Source organism: Manis javanica, chromosome 11 (genome assembly GCF_040802235.1).
Source record: "Manis javanica isolate MJ-LG chromosome 11, MJ_LKY, whole genome shotgun sequence".
NCBI classification, from domain to species: Eukaryota; Metazoa; Chordata; class Mammalia; order Pholidota; family Manidae; genus Manis; species Manis javanica.
In genome coordinates, this window is record NC_133166.1 from 53,707,394 (window position 1) to 53,723,036 (window position 15,643).

General features: G+C 45.6%; 1 protein-coding gene across 3 annotated transcripts in view; it reads right to left on the minus strand.

The window, feature by feature from the left end:
• Window positions 1-295: 295 nt before the first annotated feature.
• The window catches only part of LMO2 (LIM domain only 2), a 29,760-nt gene continuing 14,412 nt past the window's right edge, over window positions 296-15,643 (minus strand). The window contains exons 1-5 of one of the 3 annotated variants that reach the window (XM_037019734.2): window positions 10,968-11,119; window positions 10,469-10,635; window positions 9,977-10,202; window positions 5,809-6,024; window positions 296-1,287 (exon numbers count right to left, since the gene is read on the minus strand). In XM_037019734.2, the coding sequence (XP_036875629.1) occupies window positions 1,068-1,287; window positions 5,809-6,024; window positions 9,977-10,017 (477 nt within the window). In that variant the 5' untranslated portion in view covers window positions 10,018-10,202; window positions 10,469-10,635; window positions 10,968-11,119 and the 3' untranslated portion in view covers window positions 296-1,067. The other 2 variants (XM_037019729.2, XM_037019745.2) reach the window with 2 other exon arrangements.

Consider the following 15,643-nt stretch of genomic DNA (forward strand, 5'->3'; position numbering starts at 1 on the left):
TACTGGTTTCCCAAAGGCAAAGATCTTGCCTTCTGCTCATTCTATACAATGTGAAGTGAAATGCACATTTTACAATAACTATTTAATTATTCTCTATCCCTCTGAGCTACATGATGACCTGTTACATAATTGCTAGTAATATAGAAACGTGCCTGCCTCGTATAAACCCTAGCAATAAACGTAAGTTTTTATTTGACCTAAAAGTAAATTGCTTATTTACTTCTCCTTTACAATATTAAAGGCCATTTTCCTGCCATCTCAAATTATAAGTCATTATCAAATAAACAACACTGCATTTTCATCTGTTATTTTTATTGTCCTCAGAGTTTTCTTTAACTACACACAGCAAATACTTTGATATAATCTAAGATAATAAAATAGTTCAACAACTTTTTTTAAGATTTACATCTGTATAGAAACTATCTGTGGAACTTGTCACCTCCAAACAAACGTGTCTAAAAACAGTGATTCATCAGCATTGCTTTAAATTATTGTTTGGTTGAAAGTTGTAGTTTCCAGTCCCAACTGAAAGGTGTCTCCATGCAGTTTCCCTTGGATCCAAAGCGTAAGGCCTTGGGAAGGTGGCCAAGAAAGAAAGGATGGCCATTCTTTGCTCTGTCCTTCCCTAATGTGGAGGACAGAGATTGGAACAGGGTTGTCATAAAAGCCAGAAAGAAAATAAATCAATTGCACATCTCTAGTTTTCAAGGGCCAAAGTCCTAACAAGTCATGAGACAACTCCTTCTCAGTAAATGTGAAGTTCCGTCAGGATGGCACAGCACCTGCCTACCCCCCTAGAGGCCCTTTCCTTCACTAACTGAGTCAGCTGTTACGGACAGGCTGTGGCCATTGTAAGTTCTCCTAAAGGCTGAACTCAAGTCCACAGTAAGTCTTGCCCCTTGCATTATATCACTTGGATGCTGTGTTTTGGTGCTCAGTGAGGGTCTACCATCCCCTAAGAAATGCCTCATCCCACCCTCAAACCCCCAAAGTGATTAAGAGTGAAGACCCTATGGAGACAATGACTTCAGCAAAACACCTCCCCAAAGACGCTCGGGGACTCTGGCCTAGATCATTCCATTGATCTTAGTCCACTCGTAGATGTCCTGTTCGCACACTATGTCAGAGTTGATGAGGAGGTACCTGTCACCCACACAGAAGTGCTTCTGACAGGCGGCACATTTGAAACATTCCAGGTGATACACTTTGTCTTTCACCCGCATTGTCATCTCGTAGGCCCGGATCCGCTTGTCACAGGATGCACAGAGACCATCTTGGCCAAAAAGCCTGGGGAAAAAAGAAAGAAAAGCTAAGGAGACAGTGGCAGAGACAGTACTGGCAAAGAGGGCTTGAGGATGGGTTCCGTAAAGTAGGCTGAATTTCCAAGATGTCAGGAAGCAAGAAAGACTTGGGTTCAGATAGATGGTTGACTTATATAGTTTCCCCTGGAAGTAAAAGGGTGCTCTGGGATGAAACTGAAATCTGTGGCATTTGTGTTTGGCATAACCCATCCCTTTTCTGAGCCCTTATCCTGCCTGTAGCAACCGCTCTCCATGCCTCTAGGCTGCTGCTGGCTCCTCCTCTGTAGAAAAGACTGGCTGAAATAATTTAAGAGCTTATGCATGTATGGTGAGTCCTTTCCCAGGGGAACTTTAATTTTGGAAGAGGAGTTGGAGGAAACCCCTAGGGTCCTCTTTGAGAGGGATTTGACTAGGAATGCAATGAAATAGGCATCTTTCTAAGGCTCCCAAATTCTATCATGTCAGCAGCCACTAATTTCAACCACGGAGAGGGTTGGTCTTGAATTCCTCCTTTAGCTCCAAAGACCATCATCATATGTTCTTCGTGGTCCCAGCTTCTAGGAGACAAAGGGAGTTCGGTGGAAATCACGTCGTGGAGTAGGAACTCATGCCTCAGAGATTGGGAGGGCAAACAGCAACTCTCCATACTGAGTGGAAGATCTTAATTCAAGATCCTTGCTGCTCCGCTGGCATGAATCCCTGGAGAACCCTCTCTTGTGAAATTTAAATCAAGACCCTCCTAAAGCCCAGATGATCAATCACTTATTTCAAGCAATATTCAGTCCTGAGGTGGGAGGTGCACCTGACAGACCTTGGTGCAGTGGTTCTCAAAGTGCAGTCCTGGGACCAGCAGCATTTGCATCACCTTGGCACTTGTTAGAAATGCATATTCTCAGGCCTCCCTGACTGAGATGCTCTGGGGTGAGGCCCAGCAGTCTGTGCTAATGAGCATTTCCAGGTGATTCTGATTCAGGCTGAAGTTTGAGAATCTGCCCGTAAGAGTGGAATAACACAATCAGGGGAATCAGAAGACCTGGATTCCATCCAGCACTAGCTCAGAGTACCTGACTGACTGTGGTGACACCTCTGAGCTTGTGAAGTGGCAGCGACCACAGCATCCATCTCATCGGCTGCTGGAAAGATCCAAAGGAGCATGTCAAGGCACCAATAGTCAAGGGCTAGGCCAGTGCTGATGATGTCTAAACCCATCTCGGTGTATCCCCACTGAGCCAGTCTTGCTACAGGATGTCACCTTCACACATGCCTGGTAACACGGCACATAAGCAGGTCCTTTCCACATAAAACCTTCAAGACAGCTTAAGGTAAATGTCCTTACTGGAAGTTCTTCATAATTGCAGGATAGCAGAGAATCAAATGGTACGTTCTGAGAGGCTGGAGGACAGATAAGGGAGCTGACAAATTTTGAAACATTTGGGCAAAAGTAATGAGGACATGGTTTGTGGGTGGAGAGTTTGTTGTTAGAGCTGGGGCCAGCTGATTTCCTCTGAATTCTGCTTCTCATTTGAAGATCTCTGAGTGTGTTCAAGGCACCACCTGGGAGCAAACTCATTACTGGGGGAGAACAATTTATCCCAGCATAGCAGATGATGGAGCTGCAGGGAACTGCCACCTTGGAGGTCACAGAGTGAAGAGACAGTTCTGGTGTCCTGACCAGTAAGATGGGTTTGGGCCTGAGCAGGGATAAACGACTCACAACACAGTGTGTGTGGAATGAAGCCAACTGCCTCGGGGGTGACCCTTAAGCAAGGAGAGCGTTTATTAAAGGGAAGTTGGGGGTAAATTACAATACACATGAGGCAGCTAATGAAGGGAAGGATGAAGGACTAAAAGTTCAGGTCCCAGCATCACCTCTAACTGGCCAGGTGCCCTGGAGCTAATGATACCCCCTATCCTGGCTTCTCTGTCTTTAGCTGTAAAGCCAGGGAACCGGAGGACAGGCCTTTGCAGGCCCTTCCAGTTCTGGTATTCTGAGGTTCGTAGGTTCTCCTATTGGTAAAAATGAATCAGGATGTGCCATCTAACTCGAGCATCCCCTCTGGCCCCAAACTGGTGCCTCAGGCAGCATACCCAGTAGCAGGCCCTGAGACAAGGGTTACTGAGGATGTGCCTTGGAGGAAGCTGCTAAGGCAGCAAAGGAGGCTGGACAGAAGAGGAAGCAGGCGAACAACAGGCAGAGACCCTCATTTGGGAGTTTTGGCCTGATGGCACAGGGACTCTGGGGTGTAAGTTATGTCCCCAAGTCTCCCTGGCTCTGGGCAAGGCTGCAGGGCTTTGCTGCTCCTGTAGCACCAGGGCTGGGGCCTGGAGGAAGTAGGCATATTTCTGGCACTAACAGATGCGGGTGCTGGATGTTCAAAGTGAAACCACTGGGCAGTGCAGGGAGCTGGGCACTGACGTTAACAGCTACTATTAGGTTCCCAGTAGTACAATGCAACAGTGGTAGGGTTTAGGTTCTGTGTGGGGGTCTCAAGAATTATTTGAGGCTAATTGTTTGAAAAGGGCTGTAACAGGCAAATCAGCCAATGGAAATCCTCAGAAGTCTTCCTATGGGGAAGAAGGACTGAACCCATCACAGAACCCATTTAGTCACTCTCCCAACTTGCCTTTTTAAAAGACACTGCCAGATATGTTAAGAATGCAAGTAAATAAGTCCATGGCTAAAGAAACATCCCTGAAGCAAAAAAAAAAGATTTTTCTCCTCTGTCAAGAGGTGTCAGGACTTAAGCTTTCTCCTGCCCATTTTAATTTAATAACAATAATATAAATATTAAAGGATGGCTGGAAACGCTGGCACTAACACAGAGTTAATTAACATGTTGCCTAGGAATGTAGCAAGGAGAAGAATTATTTCATGTCACCGAGACACAAGTTAATTAACATTGGGTTGTCCCAGACTATTTTTTCTCTTCTTTTTAAAAATGCAAAAGATTAACAAGGCTAGGCAGCACTGGGTTTATCCTTGAAGGCTATATAAAACCGTAGAGATAGGGAGAAGCCCTGGCTCTTTTGACCTTACTCTATCTGCACTTCACTTAATAAGATTCAAATGATTTGACAGGGATGTAGTCAGGGGGCCCAATGGGAATCATTTACCCGTCTATTTTCTGCACTGTTTTGGCAAAGTGGCAGTGAACAAATTCAGGTCTCTGTTTATCCCATTTCTGTTTTCTTGTAACTTAATAAAAAATTGACCAAAATTATAATCATGATCACTGAAAGCCCTACTTATTTTCTCTGAACCACCAAATTTGCAAGGACTTTATCAGAGAATTTAGAAAAAAAAAAGAAGCTTATTCTATCAGTCTCTGGGCAAACAGATAAGCCTCCTTCACCATGAAAGTGCCTGTGAGTTTTTCCCCCCTCAACATAAAATGCTCTGAGGGCAGGTTTGGGAGGAAGATCTGGCCTGCCAGCCAAGGGCACTAGAGTCTAAACAGCTTCCCTGGGTTGGGCGGTCCTAATGTATCAGGGCTGCATGCTCCACAGACTCTCTGCTCCAGGAAGATGGCAAAAAAGTGACAGCTATACAGTTGAGCAGACCTGACAGTAGAGGGCACAGAGTTAGCTCCACAGCAGTTAATATGAAACTAGAAATGCTAGAACATTCCAAGCAAAGGCACTCATTGAGTGCTGGAAAATTCACACAGCCAACAGCATGACCCAGAGGATCAGAGACGTCCTTAGCTTGTCTCACCAGGTGTTGCAGAGTTCCTATTTTGCCCTTCCATTCTTCCATCTCTTTGTTCTTTAGATAGGAAAATACTTTATGATAATGTCATGGAGTTAATTACAGGAGAGGCCAACATCTATTTGATACCCATGCACCAAGCCAAGAGCTTGGATGTATTGCCCCATCTGATCCTCACCTCCTCCTTGGAAGTAGGTGCTACTCTTATCCCTGTTTACAGATGAGTAAATTGAGGCTGAAGACGGTTAAGTAACTTGTCCAAGGTCACAGAGCTAGAATGCCATGGTCCTGGGACTCAAACCTACCACTGCCTTCAGGGCCTTTATCCCGTGACAGTCATATGCTTGGAGCAACATGCTTTCTATTTTCAAATTTCTCATCATATAATACTAGAGTCATATAGAATATTTATAACCCATATGTATACTTTGAAGCATTAAATGAACACCCAAGAACCCACCCTCAAACCCGGTTCCTTTGGGATTCCCTGCGTGTTTCTCCACAACCCTCTCCCCCTATCTGTTTCTTAGAAGGAACCACTATTCTGAATTTTGTGTTTACCACTCTCTTGCTTTTAAAATATTAGTATTTCACCACCTAGGAATGTATGCCCGAGAACATCCCTCTCAAACAGGAAGAATGCCAACTGCTTCTCTGCATGGGGCAGCTGGGACTCAGCCTGTGCTGCCTGACCTCATTCCAGGCAGGTAGCTGGAGCAGGGGGGCAGACCCAGACTCTGAGGTCTACAGTGGCCGCACATCCCTGCTGAGGGCCCCAGAGGCTGGAGGGCAGGATACCTGAGATAGTCTCTCCGGCAGAGCTTCCGGCCCAGCTTGTAGTAGAGGCGCCGCCCCACCTCTCCCAGTCGGCACCCACAGAGGTCACAGCTGAGGCAGTCCTCGTGCCAGTACTGGTCGATGGCTTTCAAGAAGTAGCGGTCCCCAATGTTCTGCTGGCAGCCGCCGCATGTCAGCAGGGATGGGGGGATCTGCAGCACCTCATCCACTGGCTCCCTAGAAAGAAAGCCAAGCGTGAGGGACAAGGTCATCATGGTGAGACAAGCAGCAGGGGGACAGGAATCACACTGGGCCCAACCGGGAACCTCACTCAGTTGCCTGTCAGTGACATAAGGAGAAAGGACAGGACTACATATGCCTAGGCCAGACTGCAGAGAGGCCCTTCTAGCCTTGTCTTCAGACAGGAGAGAGCAGGGCCTTCCCTGCAGCTCCTGTAAGAAGTAAGGGCAGGGCACCAGGAGGTACCCAGGGCACCTGTAGGTGGGACTGCACCCCCACCACAGCCCACACCAGCCTTGGCACTTGTGGTCTCACTTTTCCTTCTCTCTACTTTCCCTTCCTACCTCCTTGTCTATCTTCACATTCTTCTTCTTTCCCTCCTCCAGTGCCCAGGACTCAAGGGTACTGCCAAGCCCCAGAGGAGGCACTCAGACTAAGAGTTGCTAGCTGCAGGGACAGCCAACTACCCACAGGGCTGAAAGTCTGCAACCTCCCTATTGAATCTATGTGCCATCCTATCTCCAGCTCTTCCCAACTGCACAGAAGCAGAAACAAAGAAGAAAAAGGAAAGTGACCAAAAATTATTTCAGGTTGTTTTCGTTTTCTGAAATAAAAATTCCATCAGGGTGTAACAGAAATTCTCATTATTTTATTTTTTACAGAAATTCCACACCCCATCCTTCCTACCAAAGGAATCCCTGTGAAAAATTGCAGGTGTTAAGGCCATTGTTAAACTTCTATAGGACATCAAACAGATCTTTTTGCATGTGAAAATTTTACAAAAGCAGAACTAATTTGGATAAAGTTGATTTAGGAAGAAAGTGAGGAGGAGACTGATTATTTTCAAGAGGGTGGAAGGAAACTTAATAGACTGAAATCTCCATCCAGGCAATTGTTAGTTACTTAAGCCTGTGATACTATCTTTCATTAAACAGTCATATAGCATCTCCAGGTCACCCTGCTTAACTGGAATCTGAAAAGTTTTGCCTTACATTTGAAAATCATTTGTCAAAAGAAAATAAAGGGAGTGGACGAAATGATTCTAGCACCAAATGGGGCACAAGAAACACCCAACACCTGTTGATCTGTAACAATTATCAAGTGCTCTTTTGACCCTTACTCAAATACAACTATTTTTTTTTAATTCTATTATGTTTTTCAAAATGGGACCTGCTTCTAACTGTGAAATCCCCAGAGAGTTTCTTCCTCAGTACCTTCAGGAATCTGTCTCCTATTTCTAGCTGACACTAATTATGAGGTGACCATGTGTCCTGATTGGCCTGTGCCCACAATGCTCAGCACCCCTTACACTTTGGGACTCACATAATCAGTGTTGGTAACACATTCTGACAGCTTCAGGTGACTCTGTAATGTGCACACCCTCCCCCACCCCTCCGTGAATACTTAGGCATATTAAAACCACATTCACATTGTGTAAATCAAGTACAGGGGTCCTCAAAGAGATCTCTTTCTAGAACAAGGAGATGTGAAATCCAAGCAGTTTTCCTTTAAAAACTCAAGACTTTAAATGGTTTTAAGAATTCACTGAAGCCTGACTTGCTTTTCCTTGTTTCCACATAAGGACTTCCAATCTCCCTTCTGAAAAATAATATCCCCGGTATTTTCATGTGCATTAACTCAGAACTGCATCTCTTCTCTTTCCACTTTCGAAACACTTACTTACTTCCAGCTTTCAAAAACACTCATGGAAACTTGATTATGCTGGATGCCCTGATGCTGATGTTGCCAACCGTGAAAGAGGAGAATTCACACATAGCTGGTGCAAAACTGCAGGGAATGAAAATGACTTGCTCTTGTTACTCACAGGGAAATGGGAGGGGCCACCCATTGCGTGGTAGAGAAAATGGCTACCACCTTCAAGAATTCTGGCTGTCCTTCATCTAAATGTTTCATTTGCATATGCTTAAGCAAGTTTCTGTCTGTAATTTGGAGGTGCTGTTACAGCCCAAATTGGTGTTGTAAGTAAGCTCACAATGTAGTATCTAGTAGGATAGCTGTCCACAGTAGAAAGAAGAGTTACTGTGATGGCCTGAGATGGGATAGGAAAGGACAGGATAAGATACTGGCTCTTTCTTCCTATAATTAATGATAATGTCACACTATCTTTAGTGGGTGTCCCAAGCCAAAAAATGAGTGGGATTCACCCTCAAATTGAATTTTGTATTTTCCTAGAGCCTATCCTGAATATTACACCTGAATATCACTTCAGCTTGGATTTCTGGGATACCCTTTTCTAAACAATTTCCAAGGAGAGAGAGGAGGAAAATGGGCTGCAGCAATTTCTCAACTAGCTTGACCATCTTCAATTAGAGCCTTGTCTTCACTGGGCAAATAGTGAAGTGAAGGATGGAGTAGGTGAATATCCTTCGGTAGGTGTCTGTTGTGTTATGAGGTTAGGATGGTTCAATTTTCTAATCTCAGTGAAAAAGCACAAACTTTGAAAAGAGCAAACTTCCTTCAGGGAACTGAAACCTCCAGATTTATTTTCTAATAAAAGGATTAGTGACAAAGTTCTGCTGATCAAAAAGGCATTAGGCACCAATTCACTCTTGTTGTATTCCTATGGCTTTGCCCTGGCTCTGAAAATTCAGGGCTAAATTGTAAAAAAGTGAGCAACCCATCCAATAAACCCAGTGTGTGCACTGATGGAGTCCTTTAAAAAGGAATGTTATTTTTCTCCTGGCAATTTGTTTGAAAAGCTGGGTTTTTGTTAGAACAAATGTAGCTCCTTATAGAACTGTGTCTGAACCTTCAAGACTGAATAGTGATGTTTATATTCTCATTGGACCATGGTACTTCCTGTGTTTTATGAGAACATGCTGAGCGTTTATGCTGGGAACTGAGGGTAAAACCCAGGTATATAAACACTATAGAAGGCTGAAATTGGGGGCGGTGGGGACTTCAGTCAGGAAAGCACAATTCCTTTAAAGCAGGAAAACAAAACAAAACAAATGCCTCTTAAAAGCACAAATGGACAAGTCATTAGCCAGTTCCTTTGGTCTGTGTAACAAATCCCTTCAAAGGATTAGATGGAGACTTCAAAGGAATAAAAATTCTCAATACCAGACAGCTAATGAATCTTAAAAGGGCATTTGTGCTGAGGGGAAAATGACAACTTAAACAACCCTCTCTCCCCTAGTGAACACTAAAGAAAGGGTTGGAGGTATAGGTTGGGAATAGCGGAACATTCCAAACCAGGAAGAGGCTCAGAAAACAATATGGCAAACGCTCATTAGAGCTCTGGCTCCCTGACCTCAAACCCTTTTGTGACAGTCATCAACGCTTTATGAGACACCGATCCTCAGAAATCACCTATACATAAAAAAGGTGCACTAACTTTCGAGGTTCATAGGCTCCCATCGGTGGACTCTGAGGAGAGGGTGGACACGTACCCAGATTAACTCAGAATTCAGCTGCTCTACAGTCTCTGGAGCCGATCTACCAGCGCACCGCGAAGGGGGCCGTCGGGGCCTCGGGAGGCCTCCACTAGGAATGTTCCCCTTTCAAGGGCCAAATGGGCAAAGAATGGGGACCGAGGAGGAGCCAGAGGGGAGTAGGGGGCAGAATCAAGCCCTGAACGCTCTCGGGACTGCACCTGCGCGCCTCCGAGCTCCCCCTGTGCCTGCTCCGTGTAAACTTTCTGGCCCGCGCTGGCTTTGGGAGCGCCCCAGGTAGCCGGGAGGGGCCCGCAGTCTCCTGGCCGACCCTCTCTTCCTGCCGTCTATCGCCCGGCCCCCTCACCCAGTGCCCCAGGGGCCACCCGCGAGGAAGGGGGAGCCCCGCACAAGGCTGAGGGAGCCAAGGGCAGCCTGCGGGCGCGCACCTGGAGCCCTCTCGCCGGCCTCCCACGCCTCCCGCCTCCCCCCCACGCCTCCCGCCTCCCCGGGCCGTGGACCGTGGGTGACAGGGGCAGAGGTGCCACACTTACTCCGAAGGGTCCAGGCTCTTCCTCTCGATGGCCGAGGACATTGGGGAGGGAGGTGGTGTGCCGGGTGTCGGGGGCGCTCCCTTTGTGGCGCGGGGCTGGCAGGCTGCCGGGGCTCGGACCCCCTCGGGTGCTCGGGCGCCGCCGCCGCCGCTCCTGCGCCTCCTCTTGCTCCGGCGCTCCGGCGGCGAGCTCGCCCCTCCGCGCTCAAGGACAGTCACCGCGCTCCCTTCAAACGCCAAAGAGAGAGAGCGAATCACCGGGCTGCCGGCGCGCCGCGGCCGAGGCGGGGACCGGGGCGCGCAGCCTGGCCCCGGGCGGCTGCAGCAGCTGCTGCTCAGGACTTAACCTTCCATCCCGGTCCCGCCGCCGCCGCCGCCGCCGCCGCCGCCGCCGCTGCTGCCGCCCGGTCCGGCTCGGCTCGCGCGCTGTCGCCGGCTCCGCGCCGCCCGCGGGGATCGTGCGCGCCCGCCCGGCCGCCCGAACCCCTCGCACCTTCGGCCCGGGTCGCGGCGCGGTGCGCAGCTCGCCGCCGAGGGCCGGGAGGGGGCGACGGCCTGCGGGCGGGGAGGGGACCGTGCCTCTGTCCCCGTCTCCCTCCTCTCTCGGGAAGCTCTATTTTCGCTCAGCTTCCCTCTGTCTCTGGTTTCATTTCCTTTTTCCTGATCACGATTCAAATACAATAGAAGGAAATCACATTTAAAGAGACAGCTGCCCGGTCCCCGCCCCCCTTTTTTCTTCCTTTTTTTTAAACGGGGCTCCTGGGGATTAGCAATACAAACAGCCGCAGCATCAGGACTGACTTGCTCTCTTAAAGGAGCCGGCATCGGGGAGTCGCTCGGTGAACACCTCTCCCTGGAGATGCCGCTGGGTTGCCTCTAAATCATTCTTTAGGGCTTCCCCTCTTCGGCGTTTCCTTTTTGGTTAACTAAGACTGAAAGTAACCAGCGGACCACTCAAAGAAGAAAGAAAAGAATGTGAAATAAGCACCTACAGAAATGAAGCGTTGCGAGTAGCTGTGGCGCCTGTTCGGGGTTGTCCGCGGACGCGGTGCGCAGCGATGCCCCGCACAGCGCGGCTCTGCTGGCTGCGGCCGTGCGACTGTGTCCGCGCTGCGGAGGCGACTGGTACTGTGCGAGCAGGGACCGCAGTGGCTGGGTACGCCGGAGCAGCGCCAGGGGCAGCTAATCCCAGAGGGGGGATGGTTGGGAGGGACCACGCTGATCTGAATTCCCTCCCTCAGCATCTTTCAAAAATCGGACCCCTGTGGTTAAACTGCGCCCCCGCCCCCCCCCCCCCCGCCCCCGTAAAGTGCCGGTAATACCCTGCTCAGAGAAATGCCTTTCCAATGATCAAGAGCAATACACGGGAGACTATTTTGCCCTGGGTCAGGGCAAGGGAAAGAAGCCAGACTTGATTTTGGAGTTCAGGTTTCCCTTCCAATCTCCAGCCCTAGAGGGCAAATTCTAGGAAGAGGCAGGACCTCAGGGGGGCGAGGAGGAGGCAAAGAGGCTGCCTTTCTGTAGAGAAAAACTTTGGGTCCTTTGGCCCTCAGAGTTCCTTGAAAATGATTGCATTCAGAAATTACCATTAAAGGCCTACATGTGCATAACACCAGCCACAAGTCTTGTAAAGAGGAAACTACCCAATAGTTTCAGAATTCAGTTTTATATAAACGGTCTGGATCATGGCCATAGACATTTATTTTCATTTTAAAGATGACACTGAAGGGCCTGCGTTTACTCTGAGAGGTGGTGGTTGAAGTCAGAAGTGAATCCCTGGACGCCGCATTTCCCCTGTGCAGAGCCAACCCTCACTGACTTTTCACAAGTATAACCAGAATTTACTGTTGTCTGCATGCTCTTGTCATTTTCTTATCTCCATGTCCAAGGCCTGAGTCCCTAACAGATGTAATTAAAATTCGTGTGTATGACTATGTGTGTGTGTGTGTGTATGTGAGGCAAAAGAAGCTTTAACAGCAGCTTTGGGCCCCAGTCAAGGCCTTCAGTATATAAAAGACATTCTCTTGATCAGACCCTTGTTTTTAATTAAAGAAACTCTTTGAAATTTTAGACAAGCCAAAATTACGTAATAAATATGTAACCTACCACTCTACAGTCAGAAATGAAAATAAACATGTAGGTTGTGATTAGCAGTTTACATACTGGACCAGTCAATGTGGTGGTTAAATGCTGGGACTGTAGAATTGGACTGCTTGGGTTTCATTTAGGCTTTTATTAGTTGGCATGGCCAAGGAAAGTTACTTAATCTGAGGAGTCGGTTTTGGGGTAGCAGCTTGGAGTCAGGCGGCCTGCCTTCCAAGTCACTATTTCCCACCTTTGTGAACCTGAGCTAACAGCAGGAATTTAAACTCCTAGTAAAATGGGGATGACAGAACCTATTGCATTAGTTGTTGCCAGGTTTAAATGAGTGAATGCATGCAAAGTGTGACACATAAACCTGTAGTGGGGTGGGGGTAATAATAGATGAGATGAAATGCATGGAAAGCATTGGGCAGATACTAAGCACACAACTGCTATGTTATAGCAAAAGACATCATTGGGATAATTTAAAAAGAGCTTGGATCTGCAATTTCACTGCATTCCATTGAATCCAGCAATTTCCCTTTCTTCCAATTCAGAAAACTTAAACTCTAAATCGAAAAGATATATACACCCCCATGTTCAATGTAGCCTTATTTGCAATAGCCAAGATAGGGGAACAACCTCAGTGTCCATTAATAGATGAATAAAGAAAATGTGCCATATATAAACAATGGAATATTATTTAGCCATAAAACTAATGAAATCTTGCTATTTTGCAATGACATGGATGGAACTTGAGGACATTATGCTAAGTGAAATAAGTCAGAGAAAGACAAATTCCGTATGAGCTCACCTACATGTGGAATCTAAAAAACAAAAACAAAAACCAAGCTCATAGACAGAGAACAGGCTGATGCTTGTCAGAACTGGGAAGTGAGGGTGGGTGAAATGGGTGAAGAGAATCAAAAGGCACAAAATTCCAGTTATAAAATTCCTGGGGCTATAATGTACAAAATGGTAACCATAGTTAATAATATTGTATTGCATATTTGAAAGTTGCTAAGAGAGTAAATCTTAAAAGTACCCATTACAAGAAAAAAAACTGGGGGAACTATGTATGATGATAGGTGTTAATAAGACTCACTGTGGTGATCATGTCACAATATATACAAGTATCAAATCATATTACACACCTATCATATTATAACAATAATATAATGTTATATGTCAATTATACTTCAATAAAAAAAGAAAGAAAAAATTTGAAAATAAATGAAAAGATCCTGAAAATTAAATATAAGGGTGAAATGGGGGTTTAAAATAATCATTTCCACCCAAATTAAAAAATTATTCCGTTTTTAAAAAGCAAACAGCAGGGACGCTTTGCCTCACCTCTTATTGCTCCTATACAAAACATATAAGCATTTTCCATTTTAATGTTCACTATCTTGGTAAGTAGAAGATATGTTTGCATCTGGTTGCTTTTATTAAATCTGGTAAGTTGCTATCTTCCTTACTGCAGCTTTGCGTAGGGCTCAAGTTAGTTGTTAAAATAAATATATCCTTGAGTAATCTCTGAACCGCCAACTTTTGGGCATAAAGTTTGCTTCTAATAATATATTTCTGTTTTGACCCAGTGTGTAAAGAAAGAGAGGTTACTGTCTATGACTTCAGGTCAGTTTCTTATCTTTCACAACTCTTTGGGGAGAACTTAGAGAAAGTGAATATTTGAAATGGTATCTTAAGATTTCAATTTCACACATACTGGTTGTAAGAAATAACTGCCTACCAGGGGGATTTCATTTCTATTCAACGGGCAATTAAATTGCTCAAATTTAGGTTTAACATTTAGAATCAAGTCTCAAAATGTGTTTTTATTATGAATAATTTTTAAGCAATCATGACCTTATTGTATCCTTTCATAGCAACTCTATGCCTTCTGCAGAAGAGGGACTCAGTAACTATGAGGCAATTTGAACATGTAAACTGATTCTTGAGAGTTGGGGAAATCTGTACTTGATCCCTACCTAGTGGGACTGCAATTTAATTCCTTTTGCCCCTTCCTTTACTCTTTGCAAACCTTGAGTACCCTAAAATTTTCCAAGTTTTCCTTCCTGGAGTATGAATGTCAGAGGAAGGCTAAATCATTCCACAAATGATGAATCTGACCCCAGGTGGATTTCTTTTTTCCTGTTGGCCTTTTCTATTCTTTTTGTTTATTACATTTACAATTGTTTTCTAGGGAAGAGCAGTTTCAAGTGACTAATGTGACATTTCTTTGCTAAAATGGACTTCTAATAGAAATGAAAATGCAAATGTCATTGGGAAAATGCCAAAAATGACAATTTACTTCTTATTTTTTTCCATCCATTAGCTGCTAAGTTGTGTCATATGTCTGTTAATTGTGACATTCATATAGGGATGGGAATAAAGATTTGTCTTAATATGGCTTCAGTTCCCGTGCAAAATTATTTAAATTAGTCAATTGTCACAGGCATTTGACTCCCAAGCACATTTCAGGGCATTACCAGGCCAACCGATGGATATGTTCTCACAAAATGTCAGACCTACCTATTAGTAACCTTAGTGATAAATAAATCATGTTTCCTGTACAATAGAAAAGAGTCCCCTTTCCACTCCCCCACCCCCAAATTCATATCAATTGAGTCTCAGAAGAATGAGTTTAGGTGTCAGACAGCTATAGCTCAGCTGTTTACTAGCTGTGTGATTTGGGGGAAAGTTACTTCACCTCTCTGAACCTTAGTTTCTATGTCAGTCAAGTGGAGGCAATATGAATGCTTAGCAGGGTTAGGATGAGGGTGAGGCCACTGAGATTCCTGTTCACCTAGCAGGATTTTTGAGAGGATTCAGGAGCATAATGTGTATGAAAACGCTTTGCACAGTGATGGTTGCATAGTAAGTGCTCAGAAATGATAGCTGTTGTTATTACTCCATCTCTCGGAAATAATCATTGCTGTTCTAGGAAGCAACAATCTTTCAGCTAGTCAGAATGTCTGCTAAAGGTGCAAAGGCTGAGATGCCATAGAAAGGGCTGAACTGTGCATAAGACATCAGCTGGCCTCAGACTTGGGGAGGCCACATTTTTCAGCCAGAAATGTAGGATTGCGCCCATGCAGGTCCCAGGTAGGCTGCTGACAGCTTCATTGCTTTCCTGCTTCATTGCCTGTTTCACCCACATCCCTGATTTTATTCATCTGATTTTCCCCTTCCAACAACTCCTAAATCACCTTCTACAACAAAGAGGCAAAATCAAATACTAAAGTAACTAACCCAAATATCACAGATCCACAGCAAGTTCTTTGCAGAGTTAAACTCATGGCATGTGCTAGTGGAAGGGGCCTCAGAAATGTGATTTCTCTGCTGGCTCCTTGGAGTAACAGGCTGTAAAACACCTCCCTAGGAGGCTTTGTGCCCCTGCTCCAACCACAGCAGTGCCATACTTGTTCACTTTTGGACATGTTACTCAAACTCTCTGGATTTTAGCTTTCACATTTGTGAAGTGAGCATATTCAGAGTACCTCTCTCATGGAGCTGTTATAAGGATTCTGTAAAATGAAATGCTTAAGGTGTTTGGACAGGAGACTGGCACATAAAAAATTTCTGT